This window comes from Dermacentor silvarum, chromosome 6 (genome assembly GCF_013339745.2).
Source record: "Dermacentor silvarum isolate Dsil-2018 chromosome 6, BIME_Dsil_1.4, whole genome shotgun sequence".
In the NCBI taxonomy this organism is placed as follows: domain Eukaryota; kingdom Metazoa; phylum Arthropoda; class Arachnida; order Ixodida; family Ixodidae; genus Dermacentor; species Dermacentor silvarum.
In genome coordinates this window covers 166,744,723-166,763,866 of record NC_051159.1, presented here as the reverse complement: position 1 = coordinate 166,763,866, position 19,144 = coordinate 166,744,723, and the positions used below count along the sequence as shown (strand labels likewise).

The following is a 19,144-nucleotide window of genomic DNA, read 5'->3' as shown; positions in this document are numbered from 1 at the left end:
TGCTGCATCGGCGCTCACTCGCGACGAGAAAAAAAAAAAAGACCAACTCTACATCTTTGCGATGTGAACATCGCACTCGCGTCGTGTTGGTCACTCCTCTTCATTTGGTCTGTCTGCGTCGAGCTCGATTTAGCGACAAGCTATCCTTCTTCATTCCTCTTAGTTTTCGGCGTGATAGCACGACACCCACGACTGCAGACCTTCTCGAACTACCAACATTGTAGTATGACTATTTTTTTTTTCTTGTTCATACATTCTATGTGGGCGCTAATAGCGCAGCGCATACGCGTAGCACCAGCACGGAATGTTGAACACGGTGCTTTTCTATATACCCTCCAACCGAGGACTCGCCCGACAGATCTACGCTTTTTCATCTGGAACTTTGCTACACGCGGTAACACAAAAGATTCCTTCGTGAGCGCTCTTCTGAATGATCAGTATAGCGTCGTCCGCTGTGTTTATCGCCCTTCGCGTATAAAGGACGCCCGAAGCAACGAAATGGAGTAAATGCGGCGCCATTCTCTATACCAACGCGAAAGGAATGCACCAACAGTTGTTTGTCATCTGCTTCGGCCCATGTTCGAAATACCTTCGATCAGTTCTTCCGTGAATAACGCACGTCGGGGCTACTCCAGCTGGACTGCACACGGTAGTTGTGTGCAGTGGAGTGGGAAGACGATGCCACAGTTTGCTCGTAGCTAAGCGCGTCTCGCAGATAGAGAAGGCAACGGCTGCTGCGGCGAGAAATACGAGCAATAAATGCTTTATGAATTCCCAAGTAAAATGAAAAAAAAAAAAATAATGTGAAATGCTTCCTTTTATATATCTAATATGCGATGCTGACGGACATGTTGCGACCCCCTTTTCGAGGTGTGTCATTTACATCGACGATCGTGAAGGGCATAGCACCATTCGATAAGTTTGATTTTTTTCACACGTTTCCGCTCGTGAAAGTGAGCAAAAATCTTATCAGCACTCTCGAGCGCCCCAACTATGACACGCCCGAAAGGTGGAGCAATAAGACAACAAGGAAAACGGTCAATGCACACAAAGAAGATACAAAGTAAAGACGGGAATAATCTACTGTGCTGAAGGAAGGCGGCTAAAAATGATAGCCCTGGTGCATGGGCGTACTAAAATCCTTCGAAGTAAACACTTTCTTTTACGCTGAAAGATCCTTGATCAAAAGGAGTTTCGCAGCTTACACACGGTACGGCGTGATTTCCTTTGCGTGTTTTTAGTAAGCAACGTAACAAAGCACTTCGCGCTGCTCCAATAAACCGAAACTGACAAGACGTTAAAGAATAGTGTATCTTGTCAAATGGCATCACTGCTAACTATAAAATTATTTCGTCAAACGCTAAAGTTATTCATAAGGCCCATTGTGTTTCATCAAGTTTTGTGCTGTTGAAGATGCGGCGCACAAGGTTACACTTTTAGGGCCATAATGGAGTTGAGATGTCTCCCCTTCCTGAGGGTGCTTTCACCGAAAAGGAGAAATTCTTTTTTGTTGTGTCAATCCGCGTGAACGATTTTCAGGTAGATGTTCCCTAGTCCAAAGGCCTGCTGAGTGCCCGTGTGTCAGGTGTATGAGACACGGTATCAACGAAGTGTATATATATATATATATGTTTAGTTAATTAGTTAATTAGTTAATTAGTTAGTTAGTTAGTTAGTTAGTTAGTTAGTTAGTTAGTTAGTTAGTTAGTTAGTTAGTTAGTTAGTTAGTTAGTTAGTTAGTTAGTTAGTTAGTTAGTTAGTTAGTTAGTCGCAGGTTCAGATTCAGTGCAACTGTTTCTTCTTTTTCGCGGTAAATAAAGGAAGGCACGGAATAACAGGGCGCACTCCCTTCATAAGGATTCCAAATGCTCTCAACTGCAGTATGATAACGACCAGGGCTGGCTTAAGGCATGTTAGCATGGCAGTGCAAGGATTTTGAACCTCTGCTCCCTCCACCATGCTTCGCCCGCAGTTACACCGCTAGCGTAACTACACCGCTATCCCGAAGAGCAGAATAAACCGGCTTTTGAAGTTTTCTTAGCCCGTACCCACATCGTTCATGAACAGCTGTGTTTTCATTTTCACGCAAACTGCTTTAAATTGGTTGCCTTGTTTTCTTGTCGGATCCGAGAAACCGTGCTGCGCCGGCTTAGACTTCCCCTCTGCCTGTATCAAGGCTAAGGACGATGATGCAGGGCAAACTACCGAATTAAAAATAAAGATATTCCCCCTTATTTGTTTTTTCTATCTGTCTTAAAATTATAAAGCGCGCGCCGTTGTTCTGATTGCACGCCTTCACGTCCGTGGCGTCCTCCATCAGCAACATTGTGTCTGCACCTGTCCACATTCAGCTTCGTCAACGCCACTCAGCCGCGACAGAAACCGAAGAGGGTGTTCCCGCCAAAGTAAATAAATAAAAAGATCCAACGAAAAGTGGATTCCCGCGCTCGCTAAACCGCGCCTAAAGCACGTGCCCTTCATACCTGGCACCGAGCCAACCACAGCATTACCACTGCGGCCCGGTATGATAAGAAGTGGGCGGAAGAACAAGAACGCGCGCAGAAAGGCTTCTCAGGGTTGATTATTTTTGTCCAGAGAAAAAAAAAAGGAAAAGAGAGAACGGGCCGGGTGCTATACGGTAAGCCTCGGAGGTAAGCGTCGTAGCCCGACCCATTTCTCATTGTGGCGAAACCATTCCGCGACAGGCAAGCGCGCCCGTTCTTTGATGACGCATCCTCGGCGAGCTCTGCCTGCCGGCTCCGTCTCCGCTTGCCACAATTCCTTACTTCCCTCACTCCTTCTTTTCATTCATTTTTTTTTTCTTCTCGCCACGGACCACCGCGCAAGTGCCACGGCATCTTAACTTCCTCTCTCCTTCTCTCTGCTCCACCCAACTGTTTTTACCCTCAACCAGCTTTTATCTCTTAATGTTTTCCCTGCCCGCCCTATACGGGTCCCCACGAAGCCAAGTCGATTGGCCGCTTCCGCGTCGTCATCCGCTGGGGACTCTCTAGAACCTTGCAGCACTGAGCGAGGTATACGGTGGCTGCTGAGACGGTCACCAGTACCACGAAGAAAGTAGCGCTAGCTTTTGAGACCGCTCGTAGATTAGTGACTACTCAAAGCACACGCACTCACCACAGCACTTGTATCGGGCCACGCTTTCGGCACCGTCGCTTGGTCGCCAGTCCAGGCGACGTAGTCGTGGGCGTTGACTCGGCGTTGCGGAAGCTAGGGCACGTGCCGACGCGGTAACCGGTGCCCCCAAAAATAGAAGAAAAAAATTGTTCCTAGTTTTAACGGCACTTGCAGGGCACATTTCTGACTATTCAAAGCACATACCCTCACATCCACATTTCAACACTTCAGTGCGACGCCACGGTTTCGTACTGTCTTCTTGCTTTCCGCTCTTCAGTGCGAACGACACAGCCGCGGAAATGTAGTACACGGCGGAGAACAACGGTGCATTGACGGCCTGCCTCACCGCTTCTGTTGAGACCAGACATAGCTTCTTCAGCGCTGCACGGTACTATCGAGACGGAATGTAGGAAACACAAACGGGGAGTCAAGTAAAAGAAAACGACTGGGCACCAGGGCACCGCCGCGGCGGTGGCCGGAAATGAAATACGACGGGCTGTCGACGAAGCGTCGCCTGCCGCCGCCGCTGGAACAACACGCTTCTTTGGGGGTGCCTCGAGCAGCTTCGTACGTTCCTTTCGTTTTGCCACCATGATGGCCTTGTCACGGTTTTATCACGTTTGACTGGTTTTACTTGTTTCGAGTTATTCGCTTCGCAGGCATGCCACCTATATATATAGCGCCACCGCGGCCAATTTCTGCTGCCTTGTTCCTTTTCTTTCTTTGTGTTTACGTTTTGTTTCGTGTTTTGCCTCATTCTATATTTGATGTAACACCGCACATAGTGGTGTTTCACGCCCCTGAAAATGTCTTTTGTTTTGTGACGGAGTGTGTACCAGACTTCTTTTATTATTCTTTATGGTGTCATATAGCAATGAACTCGCAAAATTAGGTACAATTTCGAGCTGTCATCGTTCTGTCAGTGCAAGCACCTAAAAATATCAAACAGTCCGCATTTTGGACATACGAAGTTACTTAACTCTTCGCTTAACTCTCCATTTAATTCTCTGGATGTTTGTGGCATCACGAGCATTCGTGATGTGTTTCTGTGTCTCTTGCCCTCGCCCCATTCGCACTCCGTTTTAACCAAGCATGAATTAACTCGTCCAACGCACCTTCTTATACCCCCCTTTGAATTCTTGTGAAAAGAATAAGGTATTCTAGATTTACCTTGTTCAATCGGTACGTGACGCGAATTACCGCGCGCGCGCGAGCGTGTATGCTTGTGCGATTGCGCACTAGTGGTTTCGCAATACGTCGAAAGTCAAAGAGAAAGCGTTGATAGCATCGGGACACAAAACACGAAACGTATAGGTTACATGTCGGCCAATCACACACTTTTGAAACGCTTTTAATTTAACTCCGTGCATGCTACTTCATGACCACGTGAGGCGCGATCACAATGCAACCGATGACATTTGTCTCACCATAATGTTATTTTTTCCAAAGCGTAACCTTATACACCTACCTCGCTCGTTTTCTCTCAATGATGCAGGGAACCAGTTCAGCTGCGACTGTCGACTCGCTTGGATGCTGTACCTGGAGAACAACACTCGCAGTGACAAGTTCCGCAGGGAACTGCGCCACATCAAGTGTGACTTTGACGCCACCGACGCTGGTGCGACTGTCAAGCCCGGTGGCGGCAGCTCCAAGGTGGCCAGACTGAGCCTGAAGCAACTGGGCTGCCGCGAGGACTACGAGCATCCCAGGCTGCGAGGTCCCCACACTGCTTCCCCGTCACCTTCGTTCCCGGCACCTGGCGGCCACGATTATGATGACGATGACCTGGAGTCCACTACGGCCGGTAAACTCGACGACAGAATGGATAAAGAAGGTAGCACCACCGATGGTGATCAAGACATCGCCGAAGGGTCTTTGCACCCCACAGTATCACTGCCAGCGTCCGTTACTCAAGGCGAAGGAGAGGCAGTCGGTGATGACCTCAGCAGGAGTGATCATTCGTCGAACGACATCGACACGGTTCTCAGTCAGCAGAAGGCACTCGACAAGTCAGAGCCGCCGCGCAAGAATAAGCCTCGTCCTGCGGGTGTGAACAGCGCGGCGTTGCACACCAGTCCAGCGTCAAGTTGTGTTGGTATAATGGCGACGTCGTTGATCGCCCTGGCTATCTCGATGGACAGATGATAGGTAGGCAATCGCAGGAAAGTGCGGACATGCGTTATGCGGAAAGCAGGTGGTTTTCGCCTCGTCTAAACGAGTTCCTTTGTTCGCTCGTGTCTGTGTCCTGTGCAGATGTTGCTTCTCTGCTGCCATCTCAGACGGTGCTTCGGCAGCGTTGAGTGCACGAGTCAAGTGTGGTGCGCAGTACACATCACGAACAGGGTGTGCAGAACTGTGATTTCTTGCAGCCGATTGCTGTTCTCGTTGTATGCAATGTGCAACTACACTTTGTGTTGTAACAAGTCTCGATGCATCTGGCCATACAAGAGGGTGAAAAAAAAATAGGAAGCATCGAGGAAGCGATACGGCTCCATCACTTTCGTTATCTAATCTCACTTGCGGTGCAAGGGTAATACAGTAGATCACTCGAGTAGTGTAGATGGCCAAAGAGCGCCGCCTGAATAAATCTTCTTAGGCACTTTTGGGCAAATTATTTCTGGCGATCAGTTTTTTACTGTGTTAATGAAGTGCTTCTTTTCGCAAAAAGAATTCTCTATATGCTTCTTTGAGAGCGATATGATATAAGCATTTTTTCACTTCCTATTTGTTTTATTTGCGTATTCATAAAATAGCGTCTGAACACGGCAATTCCACGGGCACCTTCATGCATATGAGACGAATTCTGAGTATTTTATGCTGAATGCCTAAAACACAGTGGGCTGTAGAAGCATAGATTCTTAATTCAAGAGTTTAGTGACATTTCGAGCTTTCCGCACCCATGACCTAACCACATGACCAAAATCGATTCGCAACATCCAAGGATTCCTAGTATTGTCAGTGTTGCTGGAGCAGCGTTTTCTCAGCTTCTGTCAATATGATGATGACCAATGTTACTCGTCTTCAAGAAGCCCCTGCAGTGACTTTAAATTATATTCTCTATTCTGTCTCTGCCGTCTTGTGTTTAGGTTGCACACAAAATTACTTTTTTGTGTCCGATAACAACGTCCCGACCGAATGTGCAACGCCAGCTCAGAGTACACGTAATGTCAGCGTTTGTGAACAGGCCCGATTGGGTTTTTTTGCAAGGGACAGGAAACGTTCGACATTTTAAGTGCACCGAAGAACTTCTGCGCTAGCGACCGTAACATCGGTAAGCCGACGGAGTCATTTCTGAGCAAATTTCATTCCTCATTACTGCGATAAATGGCCCAGGAAGAAGCATAAGTACTCACAATGTAGATAGTACCAGCAGCAGCAAGATCGGACGCAAAACTGTGCCACTTTATCATAGCTGAGGAGCCGCATGTGACAATTTAAAAAGCCTAGGCCTTCCGTACCAGATAGCGCACCATTGCAGGTTGTTTGCTTTCATGACCGTAACATTCAATGTGGACAGTGGACTCTCTTTAAACAGAACCTTAAGGAACCAAAGAAAGTGGTTCCGTTTTTCAGGAGTTCTATTTAGTGAGATACATTGCAGAGAGCATTGCATGAATACAAAACCAACCAACCATGAGGATGGTGTTGCGTTTAAGCGGCAGTGCCGTTTAAGCGATTTCCGTTTATCGAGATTCCACTATTAGTTTGGCAGAACTTCTCATACATAGGCAACACAGTGTAGTTCACCGTCGCACCTCAAATCACATTTTTGTTTTTATACATCGACCTCTTCAGCAGCGTTCGTGTTTCTTTTCTTTAAACTGCCTCACACGCGAAATATGGGTTCTTACAATTCGTATGTTACAATGTAATCGAAAACTTTGCCGTCTGTGTGTCCATTTTTAGTCCATATAGTTGTTACTGCTGCGTCATTGACGATCCTACAAAGTGTAAATGGCGACCGCGCTCACTTCGCCCCATAATCACAGTTGCTGATGAAGAACAGCACACTGCCGGAAATGGAGGCGGCAAACGCTATGTGTTGTTATATTTTCAACGCGATTTGTCTGTTAATGCAACCCACAAACACAATTGTTAATTAGTTCACTGTACGTGTAGATTCTGCGCCACTGTACAATAAGGTGTTACGTATTCAGATTTCTAATTTTCGAATGCATATTACAACGCACATTTCCCCTAACTGTACTTCAATGTAACTTCTGCAAAAGTGTTCGAAACATGGAAGCGCACTTTCTCACTTATTCAATAAACAATATTTAGAAAGATATACAACTCTGTTACTCTCCAGTCATAGTAATCTTAAGTCGGCTGTCGGCGACTCATTTCTGGTCTATTTCCTTGATGTTGTTACTATTGCTGCTGATGTTTTCATGTTGCTGTTGTGTGCATATACATGCGAAATTCCACTGACTGGAAAGCAGACTTAGCGTGTTTTGTGACGGTCGTCCTGACCAAAGGAAGCGTCGTTAGCATGCGGCAGTGTGTTCAATAAAATTTTACGTGCTCGTGACTTGCGAGAGGGTGATTTATTGTTGTGTCAGACGTGTACGCAAGACAATTATTTTCTTCGTGATGATAAGGACGGTAGCTTGAAACAGTTATTCACATGAAAATTTCCTGGACAACCTTCGAACATGTCCTGTGGGGCTGCGCGTATGCCCGACCCCCTTTCACCCAAGAGGAAATGATGAAGCTCATTAAGGCCCAGGATCAGACCTCTCAAATCCTGACAGTCCAGGGGGCCCGCGAGAGGACCGTCAGGTTTGACCTGATGGTCCCCGAGTGGGCCTAGCCAGGTGACGTTGAGTTTACTCGCGTCTATTGTAGACCGAATAAAGTTGTTTCACTCACTCACTCACTCACTCACTCACTCACTCACTCACTCACTCACTCACACAAGTAATGTGATGTTCTATTGCGACAACTTTTTAAGGGGAGTCTGATCAGCGTCCCGACAATCGTCCGTGTCTTTAATTCCCTGAACACAAAAGGTCCCAAATCGATGATTTGCATATGAGAGATTCCACGAGGCGCCAAGTTATGCATACAAAGCTCAGCACCGACGCGTGTTCTAGCATTTCGCCAACATCGGAGCTCGTCTGCAGCCGGGAATCGAACCCGCGACCTCGTGATCACTTAACATAACGTCACAGCCACCGAAGGTATGCAACTTCCCACATTGATGTTACCTTTACTCGTCGAAACTGCTGAAATTCTCTGAACTGCTTGCCAGTGGACATTGCCTTGCAATGTACTACTTGGCTTCCTTTCTCCACCCTCGATATGCGCCATGAAGTGTTTATTCTCAATGACAGACTATCATATAGGTGGACGTAGTCCTCGCGACAGATTCCTGCTGAACTTTATCGCCAGAAACAAGCTCTTACGCACGTGCACACAACATGTAACGCCCTATCTGCATTCCATGGGCTAGACTATACAATAAAGGAAGTCAGTAACGATTATTAAAATAAACGATCTATTCGTGCGTACTGTTTTATCTCTTCGGTGCCGAACACCGCGCCATTGGAGAATATATCAAGCGAAACCTGTATTGCAGCCGACACAAAGCACTCGCCGTGGTGGTCGTCCTATCAATCAAAATTGAGACAGAAAGCGACAGGATCGATCTACATATACCTATGTTTACTTTGATATTGGCCGCAATCAACTGGGCATACCTAACGCTTACATTGCAAAGTATATATTTATAGCCCAATAAAACGTTGCATATATTTTGAACCCTAGTATTTCCCAAATGCGGCAACTTACAGGAGTTGAGACAGCCAGGTTTTGGGGATGTCAACCACACTAGCATCTTTCGACCACTTTCCGACATAAGAACGGCCCCATCCGGTCATCCATACATGGGATATACTACATCGCGAGCAAACTCTTCTGTTGATATCAAGATGGGTCTGCTTTCTCCGGGTCACGTAAAATCGTCTTCTTAAGTAGATGGTAAACTAAGCTACAGATAATAATTTATTCTTAACTACAGCTTCCAAACAAACGACCAGACAGAGAATGAACGCGATAACAACACTAGCGCTAATAGCTATTGTACAGTGAGCGCTATAATGCTGTTGTTTTCTTGGGCATGTTGTCGTTTCTTTTGCGCTATCGTCCAGAAGCCCTTCCTTCAGCAAAAAACCCTGCAAATGACGGCACGATGACAGCACAAGCACTGCATGGTAATTTGAACCTGACTTGTGAAACAGGCCAATGCAAGGAGTCATCGAGACGCGATATACCACGAAACGACCACAGTAAGCGTCACGAGTTGTAGACGGCACGTCCCAGTCTTTGATGTCTTTGTCTCATTGAAACAGGGCAGGCGCTCTATAGTATAAAGGGCGTTTTTCAGTAATTTATCATATGAATGCACTCGAGACGGCATGCAGGCGACAGCGGGAAGTGGAGCGATGGACATAACGCAGACGCGGAAGCGTGCACGAAGAACAGCTATAGATGTGAACGGATACATGCACAGGATAGCATCGCGAAACAGCATGCAAAGGAATTCCGATCTCTTAATTGCCTGATAGCAGTCCGAGCCATGGAGGTCATCCTGTTCTTGCGAGCCCCCGTGTCCCAGCGCCCGTCGCTCGATCGTCTTCCAGCGGCAACGCTCCACAGCGACAGGAACAAAAGCCACGGCGATAAAGAAAGGCCTGCGCGCCAGGAAGAAAGTGTGAAGCAAATCTTGGCTCCGTTAGCACGTTCTCCTTTATTTTTCCTTAACGACCATTTCCGTTCCAACTTTCTTCAGCAACAAGAAAGATGCGAGAGGAGAGTACAAAGTTGCTGATGGCGCCACGCCCCACTGAACGTGTAGCTGCACTTGCGCATAGGAACCTCATTTAGCATTCTTTTCTTTTTTTTCTTGTCATTTTTTTTTCTTCTCTTCTTTTTCAGCATTGACAAAATTCGCACCAACTTTGTGCGGCTTGTCTTCTGCGACAGCAATTTGTCTTTGTTTTAATTCGTGTCATTCATCCGAAGTGATAATCGACGCTCCGACTTCTTCCTCTGCTTTTTCTTTTTCTTTTTTCAGTTATTACACATTGTCACCGGCACTCTTGACTTTCCTTCTAAGGCTTCTCGGGTCACTTGGTATCTTCGACACCGTCAGCTGGCATGAACGAGCTTGCGGCTCGTAATATGTATGCTTCGGCAGCAGCCGTTTCTTATGTGAAGCTCACTCGTTCTTCAGTGCTTATTCTTGCTCTAGGTGCCGCAAAATATTTCTTATCTTATATAGAAATTGTGAGTTGCTAGTCAAAGTAAATACATTTTCTTTTTTCTTTATTTCAGCATATGAGTTGTTTTGAGTGCACGCGTGCCTCATAATCTGAACTGGTTTTGGCACGTAAAACCCTAGAAAGAAGAAGTTTTGAGAGCACGAATACATACGTAACAGAATTGGCATTACAGCTGGAGGACCTTGATGGTGTTAACAACCAACTCAGCTGCAAACTCTTAAACATGAGATAGCCGCGACGAACTGAAATGCCATGGAAAACAATTGTCATCGTTGTTGCGACAGCTGCCTGATGTACGGCGCTGAGATATCACCCTCGACTCAACGAAACGAACAGTTTCGGTCATGTGAGAGCCTTTGCGAGTTTGACCTCTGCGCAATGCAAACAGCGCTGCCAAGATCTGCTCGAAGACGTTCGCATAAGCCATCTACACCATACCATACCACTCCATAGATGCTCGGGCGGAAGAACTAGAGCAAGAACAATGCACTCTTATTGTGCACGAGTGCGGCTTCCGAATGGTGTTGCCCTCGCTGACAAACTTGCCAGCTGAAGAGCACGTTCTCGAGATAATGCGCTGTCGCATGGGCAGGGGCATGCGCGGACAAATTTGAAGCTGCCCTTGTACGTAATGAGAGGCAGCGTTAATTGCGGCGCGCGCTGTTGCCATGGCCTTGGGCGGCCTTGCACATGACTCTCCCAAAGATATAAAAGAATATAAACGAGCAATCGACGAACATGCTGTGCGGACGAACGCGAGCGTTAATGAACCCGGGAACGACGAGCGACGAGGCATGCGCTGATGTTATATATATAGCTGCCCGGTGCCATTCAAAGACTGCACAGCGCTTTTATCCTCACTGGATGGCTCCTCATCAAAACAAGCGCTCGCGCTTGTGTGTGTTTTGCGGCAGACACCTGCGTATATATCGGCTGGGATTTCAAACCAGAACCCGCCGTCTTCATTTTCAGTTTCTAATCTCCGATGACGCCCTCGTAAACGTCGTTCACTGGCTCGCGTTAATCTTTCTTTTTTTTTTTTTATGCGAGCCCTCGAATTTAAACTGCGACTGCGACGATGAAGCAGTGATGACGCATGTTGAACGAGGGATAGAGCGCCGTTCATCCTTCCCTTTTTTTTTTTTTTTTTTTTTTTGCGGTTTTGACCCTTCACCTCATTTGTGAGGCCGTGCGGAAATAATGGGTTAAAATTTTAAATTATACTCTGGGGGTCTTACGGGTCAGAATCACGATCTGATTACGAGGCACGCCGTATAGTAGAGGAATCTGGGTTAATTTCGACCACCTGGCGTTCTTTAGCGTGCACACGCGTTTTCGCAGTGCACCCCCATCATAACGCAGCCGCGCGAGACCGGGATCGAAACCGTGACCTCGAGCTCAACAGCGCAACCACATAGCCACTGGGCTACCTCGGCGGCTAATAATGGTTTACAACGTGTGCACCTGCTTTCCTTGAGCTGTGGATTATCTATAGACGCGTATAACCTACTCTCCCCGTATTAAAGCGAAGCCGAAAAGAAATACGGCTGAGCGCCAGTCCCCCTTTATTTTTTTAGTACAGAGTTGTCCTTTGACAGGGCTCGCAGTTTGCGAGCACGGATCGAATATATAAAACATATACACCTGCACTGGTAGACAGGATTACGAGAAGTCGTCAACAATGATGTCGCCGCCGTCGAGGTATGTGCTCAAAATTAAAAAAAAAAGGCCCGCTTGGCCTTTGTTTTATAGCTCATCGTGTTCTTAAGTCTCTCTCTTTTCTTTCTTCCTGTTTCTTCTGTCATTCAAAACTTAACTTTATTGCGAAACATCCTCGTGAAACGAACAGCCAACAGCTACAGGCGACGAGCTAGACTATGCTCGTGTCATCCGCTATTGCTGCTATCTCGCTAACTCACGTCATTTGCGTTTTTCTTTTCCATGTACTTGAATACGCACCTTGCTCACCCCTTGCCTCAATGCTAGAAACGATATACATTTCTTTTATAAAATTCATGTACTAATTTATATATTGGGGTATATAAGACAACTTGTATTTATTTATTTATTTATTCCTCACAGGCTCCGAAGAGCATTGGGTAAGGGAGGCATACCAATAGAAATGCAGTACAAAAATAATAAACAAGAGTAACGGTACAACAGACGCGGTACAAGGTAAATACACAAAAGAGACGCAAATTTGATTCAAAAGGGGCGTGAAAATACCATAATAACCCGGAGATTAAAGAACAAAGCAAACGCGAAAATGGCAAGAACGGATAACCAAGCACAAGTGAAACAGCTAGTAGTACAAAATAAAACAACATATAAAGCAACTGAAAAAGTGGTACAGCCGAAAACCAGGGCAATACTAAAGCGATAATTGCTGGCAGAGGTGTTTTTTGAACTATCCAGGGTGAGAAAAAGAGATTAAGTTGTCAGGAAGATCATTCCAGAGCTTGATTGCTTTAGGTAATGCAGATGAATTGAATGATTGAGTTTCTGAATTGCTCCTGTTTGTGAAATTCGCCGACCCCAACACAGTCTCGTTTCTTTCTCCCTGTAGACTTCAACGGCTGTCGTTGTCCCTTATAGAATTCGAAGAAAACAAATATTCGACAACGTATAATAGTGATTTCTAATACGAATCGAATAGCAAAGACTATTTTATTGGTATCGTATACGAACCGATTAGTATAAGAATGGAATACCAAACGCTATTCGATTCGCAATCGAAATCGTTAATCTTCGCACACCTCTAGAGAAAATGTTTTGAAATCTGCAACGTCACACTTACCTGCTGGCGCTAAAATATAGCTCCGAAATAAAGAATGTTTACCGTTCATCAGTATAATGACCAGCTGTTTTGCCGGCAATAGTATGAAAAGGCTTATAAACAATGCCTTACAAGTCCAAACTCATTGAGAGCTTCTTTTTTTATTGTCCCTTAAAATTGGCCATCACCAGGTTTGCGCAACTGCATTACATAGAGACAAGCGCGGTGCGAAGACAACGCGGTGACGGTCATACCTGCGACACATTACAGCGCAGTGTGCGCCGCGACAGTGCATCAAATTCGAGCGCCTTTTTCTCGAAGGAGCCACTCTCCCTGCCAGCAGAGATGACGTCATACGCGTGACGCCTTCCCCGTCACACACGTTCTACCTACCACGCACAAATAACCGGCGGCAGCGCCAGCAACTCGGGAATTCCTGTTAAAAGCAGAAATGACAAAAGAACCTATGGAAATGCACCGCGCAACAAGAAGGGTAAAAGAAATAAAGGTGGGCGGGGTCATGACGTAAACGTCACGTGGGCCCTACACTTCTACATGAGACGACAGGAGAGGAATGTCAATCGCTTGCTGGCGCTGGTAGCGCTGGTGAAGTACAGTAGTAATAGTACTATACAGGGAAGTAGGCTGAAGTCCTGTTTGCTGCGGGAAGGCTATATACGTATACAGCTAGCATCCTGGGGCCATGGTTTCGCAACATTAGCTTTGCTTCTTTCTGGGGTTTTACGTGCCACAACCAGTTCTGATTATGAGGCACGCCGTAATGGAGGGCTCCGGATTAATTTTAACCACCTGGGGTTCTTTAAGGTGCACTACAACGCAAGCACACGGGCGTTTTTGCATTTCGCCTCTATCGAAATGCGGCCGCCGCGGCCGGGATTCGAGCCCGCGATCTCGTGCTCAGCAGCGCAACGCCTTAGCTGACTGAGCCGCCGCAGCGGGTATATAGTTTGCTATTTCCGCTTTCATAACTAAATGCACTTGAAAGAAGGTTCTTATGGTAGAATTTTTCCTGGAAGTCGCGATTTACAATGTCCATAGCATAACCAACATTTTCGACTGGGTCCTGGTGAGAGGCCATTTATGGAGCCAGCTGCACACCTTCACGGTCCACTTGTAATGTTTGGCACTTCACGTCGATCACTATCATGAGTTGTACACATCCAAGCGCTGAGCGATCAAGAAAAGCGTCTGTTATACGTAAGATAACTTGGTAAATAAGGGCCATGCCTATAGTACAGTCTTGCGCAAGCCTTTAGTCTTTCAAGGCGCTAACTACAAGCCTTTGTAGCTGACTTGACGTCTCCGGCACTTCACCCATGTGCAGTCGACTATGCACTGTGGGAAAGCCGCGACAATTTAGGGACGACGTCTACATTTTCCCGAGGACAACGCCACCATCTTTCTTCCTGTCATCCTGGCCACAGCAATACTCTTCGGCGGCCGCAAGGCTCCGCCTGAGCGCGACCGGCCTTTTGTCCGTGAAGCGTGCTAATCTCGCAGTATAGTGGCGGTGCCTCTCGGTTTGCGAGCGGCGTGAGAGGAAAGGAGGGCAAACGAATTCATCGCTGGAGGAAAAGGGATCACCGGGGACCGCACAACACTGGCGATCACAAAGGCACCCTTTTCCCCCACGAATGCCGCACTCGGGCGGTCGTGCGAATAATTTTTAGGTCGCCAACGAAAAGTCACCCCGTTTGCGACGTGCGACCGCACAGAACATTTTATCATATAGTGTTACCGTTCTACCGTTCCCGACACCGCCTAGCTGCCACCGACCCACTATAGTAGATCAGTTCCTGTGGCGCTATGCTGCTGAGCACGAGGTAGCGCGTTCGATTCCAGACTGCGGCGGCCGCTATGCGATAAAGGTGGAGTGCAGACACGTTCGCGTGCCGTGCTTTAGGTGCACGTTAAATAACTGCAGGTGGTAAAAATTAATCCAGAAACCTGCTGTGCAACTTCGGGACGGTAAACCCACGATATCATTTTAACTGCCTACCGCCGACAGCGCGCACGCAGCGCTTATCGCACGCGCTATTCAAGCGGAGCCGCCATTGATAACGGTATAGAAACTATACACCGCAAATGATGAACTTGTGTACATACTTGGGTGATAACCGCCAGATATCGGTCGATGCATCGGAAAGAGGGCTGCTAGGAGTGTTGGAAACTGCCAGAACTTATTGGAAAACACGCGCAAATTGGTTCCAAATTTGCTGGATGCCTTGTCGATAGGACTATAGTCGCACTATGTGCCGCTTAGATTTTACGCGCCGGTGTTTCGTACCCAAGTCGCGACGCGATGCGGAGGTACTCCGCGGTGATGTGCATGTCAGGAATGTTGTGTTCTAGTACCACTGACGTAAGACCAAACGTGAACAGGTTAAAATAAACATGAACTCGTCCTTTTGTCTTCGTGTGCGCCAGTTCGTGCAACTTTATGGGATTTCACCTTGAATTGGTGAATGGATCTTTAGCAAGACGCAGAGACACAGCAGTGAGCAGCAGCAACGGTTGCGACATCCGGTGAGAAACCGCGGACGGAAGCTCGATATATCAGATTGAATAACAGCCAGGCCTTACGTGGCTGCGAGCACTAAAATTAGTCGTTATATATTTTTTTTCTTCAAGAAATACAAGTCAAGCGCGCACTGAGCGTGAACAACTTCTATTATATACATAATCATACGCCTGTCCCCTCTCTCTTCCAAGCTTACTCCCGTAGTCTTCAATCTACAGCTTTCCTGTTATCTTAATAAGTTTAAAGATAGCTGTCAAGTCAATTAAAAGATGGAACTGGTTTCAGAACAAATCTATAGACTCGCAATCCCGGAGCTCACGACAGAAGGTATGTGAGCTTCGCTCTCAAGAGGCAGCACAAAGCGTGCGGACTACAGCCAAACTCACGGGAGGCACACACCTGAGTATGAGTGCGGGGGGAAAAAAAGAAGAAGGGGGGTTTGCAACGCATTTATGTCGTTAGCACGACGACCCCCGAATGTAATGCTGCCCTCGTTCCGCAGGTCGCATCAGCACACCGCCGGTCATTGAGCCGTCCCCTATACCATGGGGATCCAGGTGGCCGACTCGCTAATTGGATTGGAGAAGCAGCCTGGCCGCCGCATTCACGCCCCCCCCCCCCCCCTCGATAGACGACCCCGCGTCTGGACCCCCCGACCTATTCCCCAGAGCACGCACGAACCCGCACCGCTTCCTCATTGTACTTCACCCAAGAGAGGAAAAGTGCCCTCGATGAGCGATTGTCGACGTGCTGCGTGGTTTTCATGCACGTATACGTATACGCCTATGAGGTCGTGCTGTAGTTTTGCTGCAGTCATCCAGTGGTATCGAATTCCCCCCCCCCCCCCTCTCTTACACTGTACTTTCTTCATCTGCATTCGTTCCTTCACCCCTTCTCTAACGAGTGGACAAGCGCACTACCCTTTCCCGATGCAGTTGCCAATGTGGGCTCTTTCTCGCTTTGTTTCGTTTTTATGTATTCACAACAAGTAATAATAACATGCGGCGACACGTGGGACTGCAAGCACGTGTTCCCAAATGACTTTTCTCTCCAGTCGCGGCGGGAAACATGACCTCACAGTGGCTGTGTTGCTTATTTGGCACTCGGAATTGCGTGCTCTATATGTACTAAACCTAATTTGCAGATCGTCCTTTCGTGCGTGTGTACGACTTGGATGGGCCAGTTTCGCAACATGGTAACTTCCTGGATCGAAGAAGGGTGAAGAGCGTATCCTGCTTTAAGCATTTCACAATATGCAGCCGGTAATCACTTTTAGAGAAGCGTAACTGCACTTCCTCGTCTCTAAACCTGTTTCTTCTTCTTTTTTCTCTCTCTCTCTCTCTCTCTCTCATCCCGGATTCTGAAAAACAGCTCAGGACATTACCTTCAGCTTATTTATATAAGCAAAATGTGGAACAATACACATGTGCAATATTTCCCCGATGTCCGTTCTTACAGCCAACGAGCAAGTAATTGACGCTCCTGCAGCTATGCTGTGTCGTTGACGATTGTACGAGGGAATATGAAAATGAATGCTTCTACGGACGAAGGCGAAGTGAGCCTCTTGGTGGTGGTGGTGGTGGTGGTGGTGGTGGTGGTGGTGGTGATGTTGAAGAAGGTGGGGTTAGCCTGGCATACATAGCCGGCAATTGTTCCGCCTGATCCTCCTTCGAGCTGAGATCAGGGGTGTGTCACCAGGAGCCTCTTAGGCTGGGTCATATCCATGCCATTAGCTTACGAAGTGCCACGTAAAGATGGCGGGAGAATCAAGATATACGCAACGCTACACGGCATTCATACAGCAGCGAAAGTACTAAGCACTCTTTCATGTGAACAGAGAAACGCGTGACTCGAACAATAATGCTGAACATATCTTGGTTTGTCCGTGGGGCTTCATTTGTCCCTGGTATACACTGCGTTTGAAATGCGCTGGTTAGCAGTCCACAGAACAAGCAAAATGAGAGTTCTGATCTCCATAGTTTTCCTGGCACAAAAAGCACGCAAGGTTTCGTTAGACTTCCTCAACCCCACAATAAAGAGGCACATTCACTGAACCTCAGTTCGCGCAAATTTGCCACGTGAGCGGCTTTGTTACACTACCGAAGAAATAAGCACAACTAACATAAACATTTAACTGCCCTGTGCTTTTCTTTTCTTTATTTCTCTCTCTCTCTCTCTCTTTCTTTTTTCGTTAAACCTCCTCTGTGCGTTGTCTTAACGAGCACAAACTTCTTGCCCCTTGTGCACTGCCGTTTTTCTATTCGATTTATTTAATTATTGCTAATACTGAACGTCCTGAAACTACACGAGGGCCAAGAGAGATGCCGTAGTTGGTCGGTATACAGGCGCTTATATATGCATTCCGCCACCACCGGAATGTGGCCGTGCGGCAGAGAATCAAGCCCGCACACTCATACTCACAAGCAAAAGGTCATAGCCACAGAGCCACAGGGGTTGCTTTCGAAATATTGTATTACGGTCACTCGCCAATGAAAGGACGGCGTGCAGTGTTCACTTGGCACTCTGTTCGAGAAACACGTAGAGTAACAGCCTTGCATTTTGATTAATGCGGCACACGGATTTCTAACGACAAGGAGGTCGACTCGGTCAATAATTAACGAGGCAACTTTGACAACAGAGGCGCGGGGTGCAATTAGATAATGAACACCTGGCCGCGTGCTTCTTTCTGAATATATATGTATTAGTTTTTTTCTTCGTTCTCTCGGTGTATATAGTGTTGTTTATTCGATAGCGTTGTTTCTTTTCTTTTCTTCACGGGGAAAAGACAGGATGGCCTCCGCCTTTTTTCATTTTCCTGTGCTGCCCTCTGCCGCACTCGGCCGGAAACGTTTTGGAAGGGTGCCGGGGCTTTCGCCGGTTGATTTGTGAACCTGCGCCCTTGTTGAGTGCGCATTTCGTGGATCGCGAATAATTATTAATGGCTTCTGCGGGGCAGCATGTCGTTCCTGGAAGCCATGTAGCACTCACCAACTATATATAGGGTGAGCAGGCGTGAGTGCGCTGTTTTGTTTATATGTGTGGCCGATAAAGGCACGCTGAGTTCCCTCTGCCGGTGCGGCTGCTTTGGAGTTTGTTGTCGCTGACTCCTGCACTTGCACCTTGCATTTTTTTCAATTCTTTTTGCACATTCTTTAGATGTTTTGCATAAATAAGAAGTTTTCGAGCGCGCAGCCTTCCGCGTCGGATTTAGCAAAGCGGTGCACTTGTTTACATCGACATCTACAGCCACAGATCGTTATTAGCGTCAGATATTGGGGTAAAGGTGCATCGCTGATATGAAAAAAAAGAAACAATGTCAGAACGTCGAATAAAACACACACACCTGCTCATATGAGCCGCGTTATTCCACCGTGAGATGAGTCAGTATGAGCGCCTGAGCTA

The 19,144-nt window shown here is 47.1% G+C and overlaps 2 protein-coding genes across 4 annotated transcripts in view; one reads left to right on the top strand and one right to left on the bottom strand.

The window, feature by feature from the left end:
- Positions 1 to 7,667, top strand: part of LOC119456351 (connectin) — a 44,979-nt gene extending 37,312 nt beyond the window's left edge. The window contains exon 3 of the mRNA XM_037718066.2: positions 4,634 to 7,667. Coding sequence (XP_037573994.1) covers positions 4,634 to 5,283 — 650 coding nt within the window. The 3' untranslated portion in view covers positions 5,284 to 7,667. The remainder of the gene's footprint in view (positions 1 to 4,633) is intronic.
- LOC119457028 (uncharacterized) overlaps positions 1 to 19,144 on the bottom strand; it is a 334,439-nt gene that overhangs the window by 221,548 nt on the left and 93,747 nt on the right. The window lies entirely within an intron of this gene.